The sequence below is a fragment of the Musa acuminata genome, chromosome BXJ1-9 (genome assembly GCF_036884655.1).
Source record: "Musa acuminata AAA Group cultivar baxijiao chromosome BXJ1-9, Cavendish_Baxijiao_AAA, whole genome shotgun sequence".
NCBI lineage: Eukaryota > Viridiplantae > Streptophyta > Magnoliopsida > Zingiberales > Musaceae > Musa > Musa acuminata.
Genome location: NC_088335.1, coordinates 49,600,069 through 49,615,252, shown reverse-complemented (window position 1 = coordinate 49,615,252; position 15,184 = coordinate 49,600,069). Strand labels below are relative to the sequence as shown.

The 15,184-nt window shown below is 36.1% G+C and overlaps 1 protein-coding gene across 4 annotated transcripts in view; it reads right to left on the bottom strand.

Annotated features, from left to right (window-relative positions):
* The window catches only part of LOC135586660 (uncharacterized), a 43,200-nt gene that overhangs the window by 18,334 nt on the left and 9,682 nt on the right, over positions 1-15,184 (bottom strand). For 3 of the 4 annotated variants that reach the window (XM_065084484.1, XM_065084485.1, XM_065084487.1), the window contains 4 exons: positions 11,501-11,580; positions 7,522-7,581; positions 4,111-4,210; positions 3,938-4,015 (listed from right to left, as the gene is read on the bottom strand). In XM_065084484.1, coding sequence (XP_064940556.1) covers positions 3,938-4,015; positions 4,111-4,210; positions 7,522-7,581; positions 11,501-11,580 — 318 coding nt within the window. The remainder of the gene's footprint in view (positions 1-3,937; positions 4,016-4,110; positions 4,211-7,521; positions 7,582-11,500; positions 11,581-15,184) is intronic. The other variant, XM_065084486.1, reaches the window with a different exon arrangement.

Genomic DNA, 15,184 nt, shown 5'->3' with positions numbered 1-15,184 from the left:
ATCCTCATATGAACCAAACACAAGGAACCGCACGACTTCCTACTTCCCACAATTCATCACTTACAAGACCAATTACATGGAACTATAGACACCCTAAGTGTAAAATCCCCATGTAGGATGGGTAATTCTTGCTAGAAAAAAACTATCTGTATCATAACAGTTTGTGATCTGTCAACCCAAGGTTGAACAAACAAAAATTTCTTTCTGATTGCTAGCAATAACAGTAGGATTGTACAGTATGCTGGTAACAATGCTTTAAATATTATTACTGGTACCCATGCAAAAATCTTATCCTTGGTAGCATATATGGTAGCTCTAATACCAGTCACTAGTGCTCAACCCAAGGGATCAACCCTAATTAATAGGAAAAAACCAAAGTGAACCTCTACCAATGTGGCTGTCAATGCTTGTTTGAGATGCCCATGGATATTTGTACACCAAACTGATTGGATCCATATCGAAATATGAAAACCTTTCTTCATGTCATTTTTCTCATCAGTTTAAGAAATGAGGTTTGTTTGTGTATATACAGCATGAATGGTCATACTTATGTTGTTGAGTTTCACTCGCCATAGAATCTTAACCATAGGTTAACAAACTGGGTGAACTAGTATATACCACCCAGTAAGTCCTGTGAACTGGGCTTACCACCTGGTTCAGGCCCGTTACCAGGCCTAGACCGGACAATAAGCCCATGCAGGGTGAGATGACTCATAGGGACTCGTCAGGGTCTCTTTTTGAGTCAATCAAGAGGGTTGAACGGTCCTCATTCCAGTTTCTTTTCCCCTCTTGTTCCTACTCCCTTCCCCCAAAACTCACCTAAATTCTCACAAATCCCAATCAGAAGGGTAGGTCCAATCTCTCGAGACAGTTGAAATTGAAGATTTGACTGGATTCTTCAAATTAGGTAAAACCAAACTACTTGGTTATTTAATTAGGTTCAATTAGGTCACGATTAATATTTTAAATTCGAAACTACTTTGTTAGTTTAATTACTTTAATTAAGATTCAATCAGGTCACAATTAGTGTCACTTCTTCCATGCATCTTTAGTTTGCACTATATTTGGGGCTTGATTAATAATGATCAAGCCTTAACCTTGCAGATCTAACCTACATCTACACGGTTCTAAGTTGGATCCTCGTGGATCTAAATTTCATCACAGCTGAAATAGATTAGATCCATATGGATCTAACCTTGGATTCCACAGATATAGGGAAGATCCATTTGTGTCTAGCTTAGATTTTACGAACCATTCAGGTCTAAATCTAGCCTAGTTGGATCTAACCTTGGATTCTGCTGATCTAGGCAAGTTCCATCTGGGTCTAGCTTAGATCTTATGGATCTCGCCAATAACCATTCGAGAAGCTAGTCTATCCACTATAGCATGCTTCTTAGGCTGTGCTGTGTTATCATTGGTAACAATGATGATCTTACTAGTTAGTATCACAACCACCGATGATCTTAATACAACCAACAATCAAGGAGAGCACCATACAACAATAGACTCTGGGCAACCATGACCATCAATAACACTACCTTAATTGCTGGAAAAGGATAAAGCCTTGGCGATGCCAACTCCGAGAAGATGGATCTATCATAACCAGTGATTTAAAAAGCGCTAGGCGCCAAAAGGCGCCAAGGTCCAAAAACACCTGAGGCACTAGGCGCTCGCCCAGGCGCTCACCCGAGCAAAACAAGGCGCTAAAATATAAAAATATATAATATAATTAATATAATTATTTAAATAAAAAATATGCTATTAAATTAAGAAAATCGAATACAAAATCACAATGTCATATTAATAAAAAGTCTCAAAAATTAAAATAATAAAATTTTACATCAAATCTATTGAGTTGCTCTGTACATTTGCCATTTATTCTGAAACCTAACAATAATTTTAAATAAATAAAAATTAATAGTATTAAAATCAAAATAATATATTATTAATCTAATAAATAAAAATACTATTATTAGTATACAGTTAACTGTTAATATACTGTTAACAGTATAGTGAGAAGAGTGTGAGAAGACCGAGGCTGCTAAGGCAACGACAGCAGGAGCGGGAACGGCGAGCGATAGCGTGAGCGGGAGCTACGAGCGGCAGCGGGTGTGGAAGTGGGAGCGGGAGCTGCGAGCGGCAAGCGGCGACAACAACGATGAGCAACGATTGTGGCAGTGGCGAGTAGCGACAGTGGCAGTGGCAGCAGAGAGCAACGACAACGGAGAAGAAATCTCGACAGCAAAATCGCGAGTGTTAGGGTTGGGGAAGTCGGAGAAATCGTGAGAGGGAGCCTATCGGTGATTTAGTTGGTTCGATTGAACCAACTAAAGCACCGGAGACCGAACCAGACGTAAAACACTGGTTCGGTTGCCTGGTTTAACCCGGGCGCTCGCCCGAAGCGCCCGGCGCCTGGGCTCGGGCGAGCGCCTAGGCGGCGCCTCGTTGAAGCGAGGCGCTTGGACATGAAGCGAGGCGCTCGGGCCTCGCCTCGCCTTGCCCGAGCGCCCGAGCGCCTATTGAAATCACTGATCATAACTTGACTCCCCTCAGATACTAAAAAATTATAGATCAACAAGAGACCAACTTATGTATTGTCCCTAATCTAACAAAAACAACTGAAACTAATTCACGAACCTAAACAAGAGTATCCATCCAAAGTAAGGTTCTGAATACCATATCGTACCAGCATACCGATCAGCTATCGACACGGTATGTACTGAGTTATACTGAACATACCAACATACAGTACATTAAGGTATACTGAGATACTGCCCATACTGGTTCTCTATCAGACTGGTATGTACCACCCGTACCGGGCGGTATGGTATGGTATTGCAAACCATTCTAAACATACCTATTCAAAACCTTCAAACAAGAAAACATAAAATCTTATTCGAAACTATGGTGAAAACAGAAAGAATAGCATAGGCTATTACTGCAAGGATCCTTGGACACATTGGGCCAAACCTTCTCAACTTTGAGACCATTGGTTTACTTATATAGGTATCAATACAAATTCTGAAAAGCATATATTTGGTCAGTCAAAGTCATCACCTATAAAGTTTCTGGAAAATATATTTCATTCACTTATGAAACTACTGTTCTAACTTCTAAGTATCCTACCTATCAATATCATATTCAATGGTTTTAAGGATAAAAATCAAGACAAGATAGCTAAAAGCTTAAGTTGGAAATGCAGACTTAAGGTAGCCAATGTTCCATGCCCATGCATCATTTTGAACCATGGAAGCGCAGACTGCACTGCAGTATTAAAGTCTTTTATTAGAGGCATGATATTACATTTCACAGGAAGTCAGCATTAGCCATCTTTTGACTTAATTACTTGCACAAGTATGACAAGAATTAAATATCAAAACTTCCTTGCACTTGTGAGATGTGTACAATCAGACAATATTAATATGTCATCAAGTCCTAGAAGCAAATACAGTGCATGAGCTGTTAATCAACTTCAACCAAAATTTTTTACTTGAATTGAACATCTCAATGAGATCAAATTTGCTTCGACAGTACACTAAGAAATAATTTTCTAATTTAACCTAATAGTTACTTCCCTTAACATGTCAAGGAAAAGAAAATCAGTAAGAAAGAAACAAGTAGCTGACATGCAAGAGAAAATATAGGAGGTTGCAGCTAAATCTAGAAAATAAATATACTTCTAAAGCCATTCCAATGATAAAATTTGTTTGTACATGAAACAGTGATGAAACATAAACAATTCAAAATGCAGGACAGACATAAAGAACCTATCAGGTATACATATGTTCACATGAAATAGCAACAAATATCCAGATGATCTAGAGTTAATTAACAAGGATGGAACATCACATCAAGCATCAAAGTTACATAACTATTCAGATCATCCATACTATTCAAATAAGAAATAAGAAAACTATATCACATTTATTGAACCTACATTCAAGGGATCCAATGATGTCCAAGACATATTCCTCTCCAAAAATTCTATCAAAGACCTGAGGGCTGTTCAGACAAACTGCAGATGATGGAACAATCAACTTATTAATGTTACTAATGAAATAGATCACGAACACAAGAAAAGGAAATATCATAAGAAGCAGAGATACTCACATATTGCTTTCACCAATCTGAAAATCATGTAAAGACCATCCATATTTTTTACCTTCTCACACATTCTGAAAAGGTCTATTAGCTTTGGGAAAAACTCCTGCTGCAGCATAGAATGGAAAAAAAATATGTAGTAAAAAAATATAACCCATATATGGATAAGTTTGTAAGATTTAGCATTATTCATATTTAGTTTCCTTTGCCACATATGACAGTATACTACTATATTTCACTTTGGTTATTGAATACCTTGCTCACAGCCAATCCATCAAGCTATAAAAATAATCAAAATATGATAGAATCGCTGTACTAAAATCAGTTGAGTAAAACACAACACTAAATCACCTCCCAATACAAAGCTTCTATCCTTAATCCAAGTCTAGTCCGAAAATGTCTAGTTGGACAAAAGCAGGAAGTGGCATTTTGTTAAAATTGCCAACTTCAAATTGTTTGGTCCACACCAAGTCATCTAAAAAGTCATTTTTCATACTAACTACTCAGTGATCAAATTCACATTTTAGTGGTTATTGCTAAGGCATCTTCGAACGATAAACTAAAAGTCAAGTTATCACTATTTATCAACAACTTACCATGAGATTTGGCTACAGTCATTGTACTGCATAGCCAGCAACACTGAGTAGTTGATGGCCAGTCAACAACTGCTTAACACTACAGTCAGCAACAGGCAATCAATGGCTGGCTGACTATTTATTGTTTATTACCAAATCTCAACCCACTAATTACCACCAATGGCAGATTAAAGTTTGAGTTTTAGAAGAATACACAGGTTGATTATCCTAATCCAGCTTAATTTTGTTCTTACCTACTAATCCAATTAGTTAACTAGTGTAATCTTCATTATCAAAAGAAAAGGAGAGGATTATTTTAACCTACCCCCTTGGCGAGTCATTTTATCCCAGGTAATTCAGATTAAATATTTTTTTATGGAACGTCCTTGTTCTTAATGATACATTGTTTGGCAGGTTAAACTTGTAACCACCAGTTTAAGACTCCTTAACCCTGAGCAAACAACTCAAATGGCAGACCTACAATCCAACAATGATCATCATTAGCTAACATTTGACCTGCCGATGAACCAGTTATCAATAACCTACCTACTTACAAACAATATTATCAACCATCAATGAGAATGGTTGAGACACTATATCAATGCTAGTCACTGATTGGATGGCCAAACAGCCACAAACACTGTCAATACTGGTTAATAAACACTGAGGACCACCATCAGTTAACTATTAACCTACCATCAATTGCCAGTCAACTAGAAACCATTTTTAGCATTGATCCAAACAACCAGTGATTTTTTAACTGCATAGGTCCCAATGATCAATTGGTTGATAGAAATTAAACCAAGTTTGTCTTGATCATTTCCATGATAAAACATACAATACTCTTTTGAAAGGTCACTCTCAAAAGGTAACTTCATTGACTTAACTACTGAAGCATAATTAACAAAGCCCCAAACAAAAAAAATGCCATAAATTGTACAGAACCTACCATCTCTCCCCATATTCCTCTTTCTTCATAGCAAACTAGCACATTCTGGCAGAAGTCACATTCGCATTACTGGCTTTTCAATTTTATGGTTCTTTTCTTTTGCCCTATCCATAATCGTATGTTCCATTATACCAGTAGAACCAAGATATACAGTTTCGAATGATACCGCCCGATATGAGCGGTATGTACCGATCCGACAGTAAACTAGTAAGCGAACCACTCGCTACCGGGTGATATTTTTTTATAAATAAATAAATAATATATATATATATATAAAGGTGATGTCGCCTTTCTAAAAAGTTATATATATAAATATAAATATATATAAATATATAAATAAATAGATATATAAATAAAAGATTATATATATATATATAAGCAACGTCGACTCGTTTTTCTGCGACGTCGCCCCGCTTGGGGAGAAGAGAGCGACATCGCTTTTTTTTTGAACTTTTATATATAAATACATATATATATATATATAAAGGCGACATCGCCTCATTTTTCTACGATGTCACCAAAGCGACATCACCGAAATTTTTTTTCTTATATATATATATATATATATATATATTCTGAATGATATACCGAGCGATATACCGCTCGGTATACAGTACCATACCGTACCGAGAGAATATCGAAACTTTGATATAGTATGATATTTCAAACCTTGAGTAGAACAGTACCCTAGGCAACATTATCATGGCACAAAGGTTTAACCTCTGCAATACCAAGCCAAAAGTAACTCTTTTGCCTGGCTGTAGAGTGTAGAACAAGAGACACAAAGGTTCTTTAACTTCTTTCAGTATGCTGCCTAATAGGCTGCAAGCATAGTTCAATCGAATAATGGCACCTATAACCCCCAAATCAAGATAATGCTTCTGCTCTCTAAATAAACTTGCCATAATAATACTTTCTATCACAAAAGGAGTAACCAAATCTGTAAAAGGGACAAAGAGAAAGAGAACTGGTTTCAAGTATATAAAAAAAAAACAGAGTAAACGGTGATCTTTGATAGCACCTCTACGCCTACTTTCCACAATTCTAAATCCTCTCATAGTCTCATTTAACTTCTGGACTTGCTGAATAGTGATCAATAGAGTGGCAAGAGAAGATTGCTTGTGGCACCAAGTAAGATTTTCATTCCTAATTCTTTAATTGCCCCATTTGATGCTCATGTCGCATCCCAAACCAGCCATTCTCTAGCCTGGTGGATGCGACAAAAACAAATATCCGTGCTTATAAAAAAGTTGCATATATGTGGAAGTGCATCATCATATATTTTATGATGAAACAAAATGTCAATACACACCTAAATGCTTTGCAAACAAAACAGAAAAAAATATGACAATGATGTAACATTGGATCAATGGAATGGAATAAAACATTGGCCATCACAATATATAACTAAAATCATATAATTGTTGAAGGAAATAGATATAAATGGAAGAGGAATGAGTGAAGAGGAAAACTCTTCTGCTGCTCATTGGGAATTTAAGAAAGTGAGGAGAGGGAAAGCAAAGAAGAAGAAAAAGGAGAGAGAGAGAGAGAGAGGAAAGAGGCCTTCTTCACTTTTTGATGGAAATCCTACAAGAAACACTTGGTAGTAGATACACATTCTTCAAGTGCTCAAACAAGAAGTATCTTTTTTAGCATGCATGAATCATTGACTACATGCTCTCCCAACTTCTCTTCATCCTTGCTAAATGCCACATCCCCATCTCAAATTTAGACAGTAACAAATTCCTCGTAAAAGGAATAAGACTGTTTAGGGTTTATGTATACAAAAAGAAAAACAGAAATAACTGATAACTACTTAAAATATCCAACTAACTATTGCAACATTTATTGACTTCAGAGCATCGATGTAAGGACAAAAGTTTGCAAGGAGTTTACATCTTGTAATATCAGTTCTGCAATGCGCAACTGATCTGTGATGCCACTTTCCACGACAATCTGCAGATAATAATCAAGATATAGCCATAAGCAGGCCCATAAACCTAGACAATGGCAGAATAACAGGAAAATGAGATAAAATTAAATTAATATTCTAACCATGAAAATTTACAGATATCAAAAAGCACTACCTGTACACTGTCTGACTGTCTTTTAAAGAAAGAGATAAATCAACATCACAGATTTTAGAACAACCAACTAGATGATTTAGATCATTATTGATTTGAACCATTATTAGTCCATAAATCAGAAAATAATTTCCTCAAGAGAGCATAAACTTTAATCTAAAGAAAAAATAAGGATATCTTAGGTAGTTACTTTTAATCTTTTGAGAAATTAAGTATCAGGATTTAGTTTATTTGAATGAAATTGAAGATAGATGTTTCCTGTTGTACATGAAAACCATATGTAAATGTATGTATACAGTCGAATAAAAAATTTAGAGAATGTTAAAGTTGGGTCAATTTAATTTAACCTAACATGTTGCTACCTGCAAAACAAGTTCTGTTTATCATCAATGAGGAAAAAAAAGGATAAGGCAGCATTTGTAATTCTTGAATAAAGAAAGGATAAAAAAGTAACAAAGAGTTGGTTAAGCACAGAAATATCTGAATTCCCATCTGACAAAATCCATACCCTTGATTCTTTTTCCTCACATTCTCTGCTCAAGAACGCACCTTTCTCAGTTCATCCCCACACTTTGCTATATGAATTAATTGATGCCACCAAAACAGTCTCTCCCTTGTTTCTATTTCATCATTTGCAGATTGTGATAAACTATCTCTTACTTGTAATTTTTTCAGATATTCATTCATTTCATATTAAAAGATACATTCATGGATATTAGCATATAATAGTCCCAAATGGCTGGTTCAACAAACAGAAAGAAAAATAGAAGAAGAAATAAAATTCAGAAGAAAAAGAAGGCCCCAGAAGTATCGGAATGCCTAGCTTAAGAAGTTTCATCTGCATACAGTGTTTTGATAAATCTAGCTCATCTACCAAAGCAAATAAGAGAAATTTGATGATTCCTTCAAAGAGACGATCTTGAGCATGATCAAATAGGCATTTTCCTTGTAAGAATAAATAAATTTCCATATAACAATGGTAAAGTTATAATGTAACAAAGCATGAATAGTAACATATATTGATGATATTGTATTCAAGGTTTTGAATACTGAACAGACCAGTTAGTGCAGTCCAACAAAGTATCAATATTGAAACATATAGCTCACAAATACCAGTAAATACACCATTTACTTTAATATTTATATTATTTTATTAGACAGTATACTGACTTGTACCACCCAGTCTACAGATCAATTGATGCAGTCTAACCAAGTATCAGTATTCTCGTATCAGTATTGGAACATAGAGCTAGCAGATACCAGTATATATACCATTAGTTTTGCTCTTTATATTATTTTAACAGACAGTAACTGATTTGTACCACCGAGTCTATTGGTGATACCGATTTGCTAAGTTACTGAGACCAAAATCGAACCAGTATTTAAATCCTTGATTGGATTTATGTTTTCCATAATAAGACAAGTAAATAGGTTGCCTAAAATTAGATGGCGAAATTTTAAAGGTAATAATATAAAGTTTTTTACAATATGATGGAAAAGGAATATGTTTGTGACTTGAGAGAAAATTATACTAATACCACTTGAGCTTCGATTACTAGTAAGATTATAGCACGTGAAAAGATTTTAGCATATCTGAAGGTTAGGGGGTTGCATTAGGAGACCTGATGATGGTGTGATGAAGTTTAGAGAGTAATTGAAATAAAAGGAGGATATCAAAAACTCATTAGAATTGTAAAATTGAGAAGATTTGTATTGACTTAATACCAAGGTTCACCTCACCAGCCTGTATTAGTGTACCAACCAACTGATGGTACAATACATACCGCTCCATACCAACATACCATGTGGCAGTACAGCAAGGCGTACCGACGATACGAAAAAATGACGGAAAATAGCTCCAAAATTTTTTTAAAATAAAAAAAATAAAATTAAGGTTTTTAAGTTGGAAATAAATATAAATTTAGTATACTTTCAGCACAAATAATCTAAATTAGGAAATAATAATGGCACATATCTTTTTCAAGCTTTGAGAAGTAACTTAGTAGTACATCCGAACCATTCTTCCGTTGATATTGAACCATCTACAAAGAAATGATTTTAATTGTTAGATTATTTGTTAAATAACTAAAACTTTAATATTCAAATAAATCAAGTAACCGATCGATGGATGTACCTAGTTTTACCACCAAAATAAACGACGGGACTCCATGGGTGGTGGATCAAGATCCTCGATCTTATATATCTATATATCAATATGATATGTTTGTCAGACCCAATCCCGAAATTGATCTCATGACATAGTATACTGATACACCATATGTCATTGGTGCATCAATATGGCGATGATTGTAGTTTGATTGTTGTGAACCACACGTGTCTAAAGTGACTCCTGAGATAAGTACGATTATGGCATGTATTGGTGCGGAGCTTGGAAAATGTCAAAACTACTTTCGGCATTGATCTGATGCTCCATATCATAAGATCGATCGTCGTCCTGATGCTCGAAGAAGAATGACCAAATATCATATCGAGCTCCATAATCTGAATCTTCGGTGGCATGCATAAAATACTACTCCTCGGTCCATGCACCAACCTCAAACTATATAGACGAGATCATTGACTCCTCGACATCACCGCCATCGTCGGTCAAGGCACTATTGTCCACATTGCTGCCATATCTCCAGACCGAGCAAGTTGCTGAATACGATTGAAAAAATTTATCTATGTACCTTTAATTAGATATTCTTCCTCTAACTTAGGCGTTAATCCTCTCTAATTAGCCTCTCAAGCTTGATCCAATCCACAAATCGCAACTTTGTGGAGTTCAAGAGAGTACAAATGAAAGAATGAGAGAAATATATGTGTGAAAGTGACTGAGTAGATGAGTTAGAGAGAGTGAAAGAGGAGAGAATGAGAGATAAAAAAGGTTTAAAAAGCCTTAGATCTAGTTCAAACGACCAAATGAATCATTTGAATTCAACAAATCCTGATCAGTAACAATTGAAATCCGACCAAAACAAGTCAATAACGATCGAATTTCGACCGTTACGACCGGTACAAATCCCGTATCGAGCGATACGGGGTCCCCTGTTATGGACCGTCCAGTACAGAGCAGTCCGCACGTCGATCCCTTCATACGACCCATTATAGGTCGGCACAGCAAACCATGCTTAATACAAGGCTTCCAGGTACTAAAGGCAGAAGAAAGACATCTAACATAAAGGTCAAGAAAGGAAAAGTATAATGGGCAAACAAAGGAAACCTCTAAATGTCTAAAGATGGTATAAACATATACAAAGGACGTCGATGGATGACTTAGACAAAAAAGTTTAAGTACAAATAGCATTTCATAACTCAGGATACATGCAAATACTAGTTAGTAATAAAATCATGGTGTCTAGGGCTTTTGTCCTAACAAAAGTTATGAGATCTCATAGCCACTTTTGCCTATGGATTTGATAAATTATACAGCACAAAGATTGCCCTCTTTTACTATCTGCTTATAAAGAGTTTGTTATAGGAAAAAATGAACTTAAAATTTTAAGAAAGGTGATAAAGAATCCAACAGCTGAACCTAAATGGTTGGCCCAATACATTCATTTTTTCAAAGGAATAATGAGATCCACTACAAAGCAAAACTAACTGAATGACCAAAAAACCAATCACCAAATATAAAGACCAACAATAAAGGTCACCTATGAAAGGACAAGAAATAAGAAAATGCATGACAAATACCACCTGCCATGGTACATATTACAAAAAGAAAGAGGAGAAAAGTACAGAGGCTGAGTGGACAAAACTGGAGACAGTATTCTCTTCCATAAGTATACCTTCAAAATAAAAGGAAGACTGGACAATTCAACAGATGGAAGATCTCTTAATTCACTGTTGATAGTATGAAAAGAATCATCTGCAGTTACAATCAAAATGATTAATCAATACATAGCCAACTTGCACAGGTTCTTCAAATTGGTATTACTTGGACACCTAAATGGATCCACAAAAATGACATTAAATTCACCAGATAGACATCAGAACCATGCCCACCACATAGACACTTAATTGATCATGTGCATAACAATTAAGTAATTAGTTTCAACAAAATGATACATTAGCTTATACAATATGCGAACGGCATGCAGCCATTGTTTATGAGAACTACAGGCTGCATTATTGACAAAAGATTATCAATCCAAGAAAAACTAAATCAGGTAACAACAAACAAAAGTCCAGAACTACAGCAGTTGCAGTTTCATATAACACAAATTAGGAAGCTAACTATTTCACAGAGCAATGCCCTCAGCTGATGAACAACACAACTTAAAGTGAGAAAAGGCTCTGACAATAGATTTCACTGACTGTCATACAAGACATGAAGCAACAAACAGAAACAAATAACTTTATCCTTGCTGGTACAAAATAGAATTTCAGTGCCTGTGCATTGCCGTTCAATGGAAGCAGTGAGACACAAAAAAACAAACAAGAAAAGAATATCTAAAGGTGCATTAACTGGAGATAAAATCAAGGTAGTCCAATGAAACCAGATTAATTATATCTTTCCTACAAATACCATTTCAAGTTTATCTAATCGGAAGTTAACTGAAGCAAAGAGATAGAACAACCACAAAAAATATTCAAGCAATTAATGCTTATCTTTTCAGCAGTATTTTGACATTTGTGCAAATTTTGAAGAAAACATTATATCCATTACAGACAGAAAAGTAGCAAAAAACCAAAAACAACTGCAGATAATTATTCTCATGTTGTAAATTAAGAAATGTTACAAAAGTAAACAAAAGTTGACTTCCATCTTATAGAAGAAATACCAATAATATGTTCACAGAACTAAATTCTAGTTAGGAACCTTACAATTAAGCCTCTCTTTACATTTCTACAGTAGAGTGCTATTTCTACTGTCCTTGGTCTCAATCCACATGAATTTTACACAATTGCATAAGCAACTAGACAGTTTCCTAAAATTAAGTTACAACAAACAAATAATTGTTTTTTCTTAGCCCAGCATACACCTAAAGCAGATACTTATGGCATGACCAAAAGCCCATAACTATATGGCTTGTGGGTCATCTGACTCTTTTCAAGTCATGGAGCAAAAGCAACTTTTATTGTTCATTTATCCACAACCAATAGGGTTGATTTAGGTGTCTTTTCCTTGTACAGATTAGCAATCGTTATAACAATGTAGAGTCAATTCTTGCACGTGTGGAACCATGTCAAGGAAATCGGGATACCACTAAGCGGAGAGATGAAATCACGAAAGATCAATCCAAATTCCATCAGATTGCCACTAAACTTTGATTCATATTGACTTGAACTTCTTTTTGTTTTTTGTCATCATATCTTCATTAATTGTTACAATAATATTATTTTAGGAGAGTTTATTAATAATTTGTCACATGATCATGGACTTAGCTGATTTTGCCCTACACCTGCTCACATAGTCAAACTCCCCAAAACCTCATAGAATCCATTAAGGATCTGCAAAAGGACTTAGCTGATTTTGCCCTACACTATCTCAAAGCCCAATCTAGTCATGTACCATCAATGATTCCAAGGCGCTTAGATGGCTATCTCAAAGCCCTACCTAGCCATGCACCATCGGTGGTTCCAAGGTGTTGAGATGGCTAATGTTACCTTCTCTACACCAGAAAATACCTGCATGGTGTGGGATGAAGGCTCCGTTGTTTGGTAGTTTTGTCTCTTTACAACCATCAGCGAAGTCCGTTTATAAGCCTTCAATGACCAAAAGATCCAACCAAAATCAGTCTACCAAACTTATTGTAAGCCCCTTACATGCTACCTAAGGCACATACAAACACGAACGACTACGCAGACAAGTCTTTGTGTGTTACAAGCCTATGTAAGCATTTGGTAGCAATCTGCCCCACTTATTCCTTCGACTTCAACACCGAAACCTTCGTGAATGTTGCACCTCACTGAAAGTTGCATCTTTAATCCTCCTTCGGTTGCAATGCAATTGGTCTCTCGACATTGTTGTTTAAGTAGTCAACTTTAATCCACCAACACTGATGCACCTCTACAATGACTCTCATGTGGGGTCGATCTAGATGTGTTGATCAGTGTTGATAATTGTGGACCCCTTGATAAAGGAAAGCCTTCTCTTTTGCCTCTTTTACATCTTTCGTGACGATTGAACTTGATGGATATATGTTTGCGAGAGCTTAACGAGCAACACTTTGTAGAACTTTTAAGGTATTCTCCTTTGTAAAGTTTTGCTTAACCATCTCCTCTAAGGAGATTCACATAACTCCGCTTTTGTCACTTTGATCTTCTTGGGATAATTCAAAGGGACTTTAAAATTGTGAAAGTGTGCAAAGCTCCTCTACATGGTAACTAAGAAAAATGGGATCCTCGATTTTGCTTATACTCTCAAGTCTCAAGGATTGAGGAGAACAATGTTACCTAACTACGTTCAGCCCCTCGAGATACACTCCTTGTACCAAGCTAGCTAGCTTTGCCTCCTCTCTGCTTTGCACTTCTAAAATATATGTTTAAGCAAAATCGAGTATCCCATTTCTCTAAGTTATCATGCAACGGAGCTTTGCACACTTTCACACTTTCGAAGTACAAGAAGTTTTGCCCTAAAAGAGTATAAGTTTGTCATGACTTAAGCCAGCCTCTAATAGGTTTATCGTCCTCGTGGGGTTGTACCTCCTTTATCAATTCTACCTACCCTCTAAGTAGAAAAATGTATGTTTTCCTACTTAGTTCCCTAGTCAACCACGGTTGCATTGATCCGAAGTCCCCCACTTTTAGCTATCTTTATAGGCACTCCAACATAGACTATAAGAATCCCCTTGGCAACCACCCTGCCTTGTGTTGGTACTTGGAATCTACTCTTCATTGTCTAGGACCCTTTCTCCACCAAAGCATGCTCCTGTCTAATGTTTCTCATCATCCAATGTCATCATCTGCATCTCGTTCCTTCGTAATTGACAGACATGTTTTTATAACCTCATGACACTACCCCTACGTAAAAGATCACTCTTGCAATTCACAAGAAAGTTTCCATTATTTTCTTCTTCTTCGACAATCAAACTAGGATCGTCGGAGACCTAAGATCACTCATGTAAAATAAAAGAATACTTGGTAAAAGGATGCTTAATTTATTCAGATGATGAGATGGGAGCAGTCAAGAAAAGAATTAAACATCCTTTAACCAAGTTTTTTTTTTAATTTCTTCATCCCTTTCTATCCTCAATTCACTTGAGCACTAGCATTTGAAGATCGTCCCACATCATGATGGATCTGATAGTACATACCAAATTACCAAAAGCTATCCTAGTGCTTATGCTTGCATTAATGTGTTTTTACTTATCTTGAATAAATCAAGAGTAAAACTAGGAGCAGTGTTTTTAATTTCATACCATACCACTCGGTATGGGCGGTACGTACCGGTCCGCTAGCAAATTGGTACACGGACCGCCCACTACCTAGCGGTATCAGGTTTTTGGCCCCGTCGAGCGATACAGGAC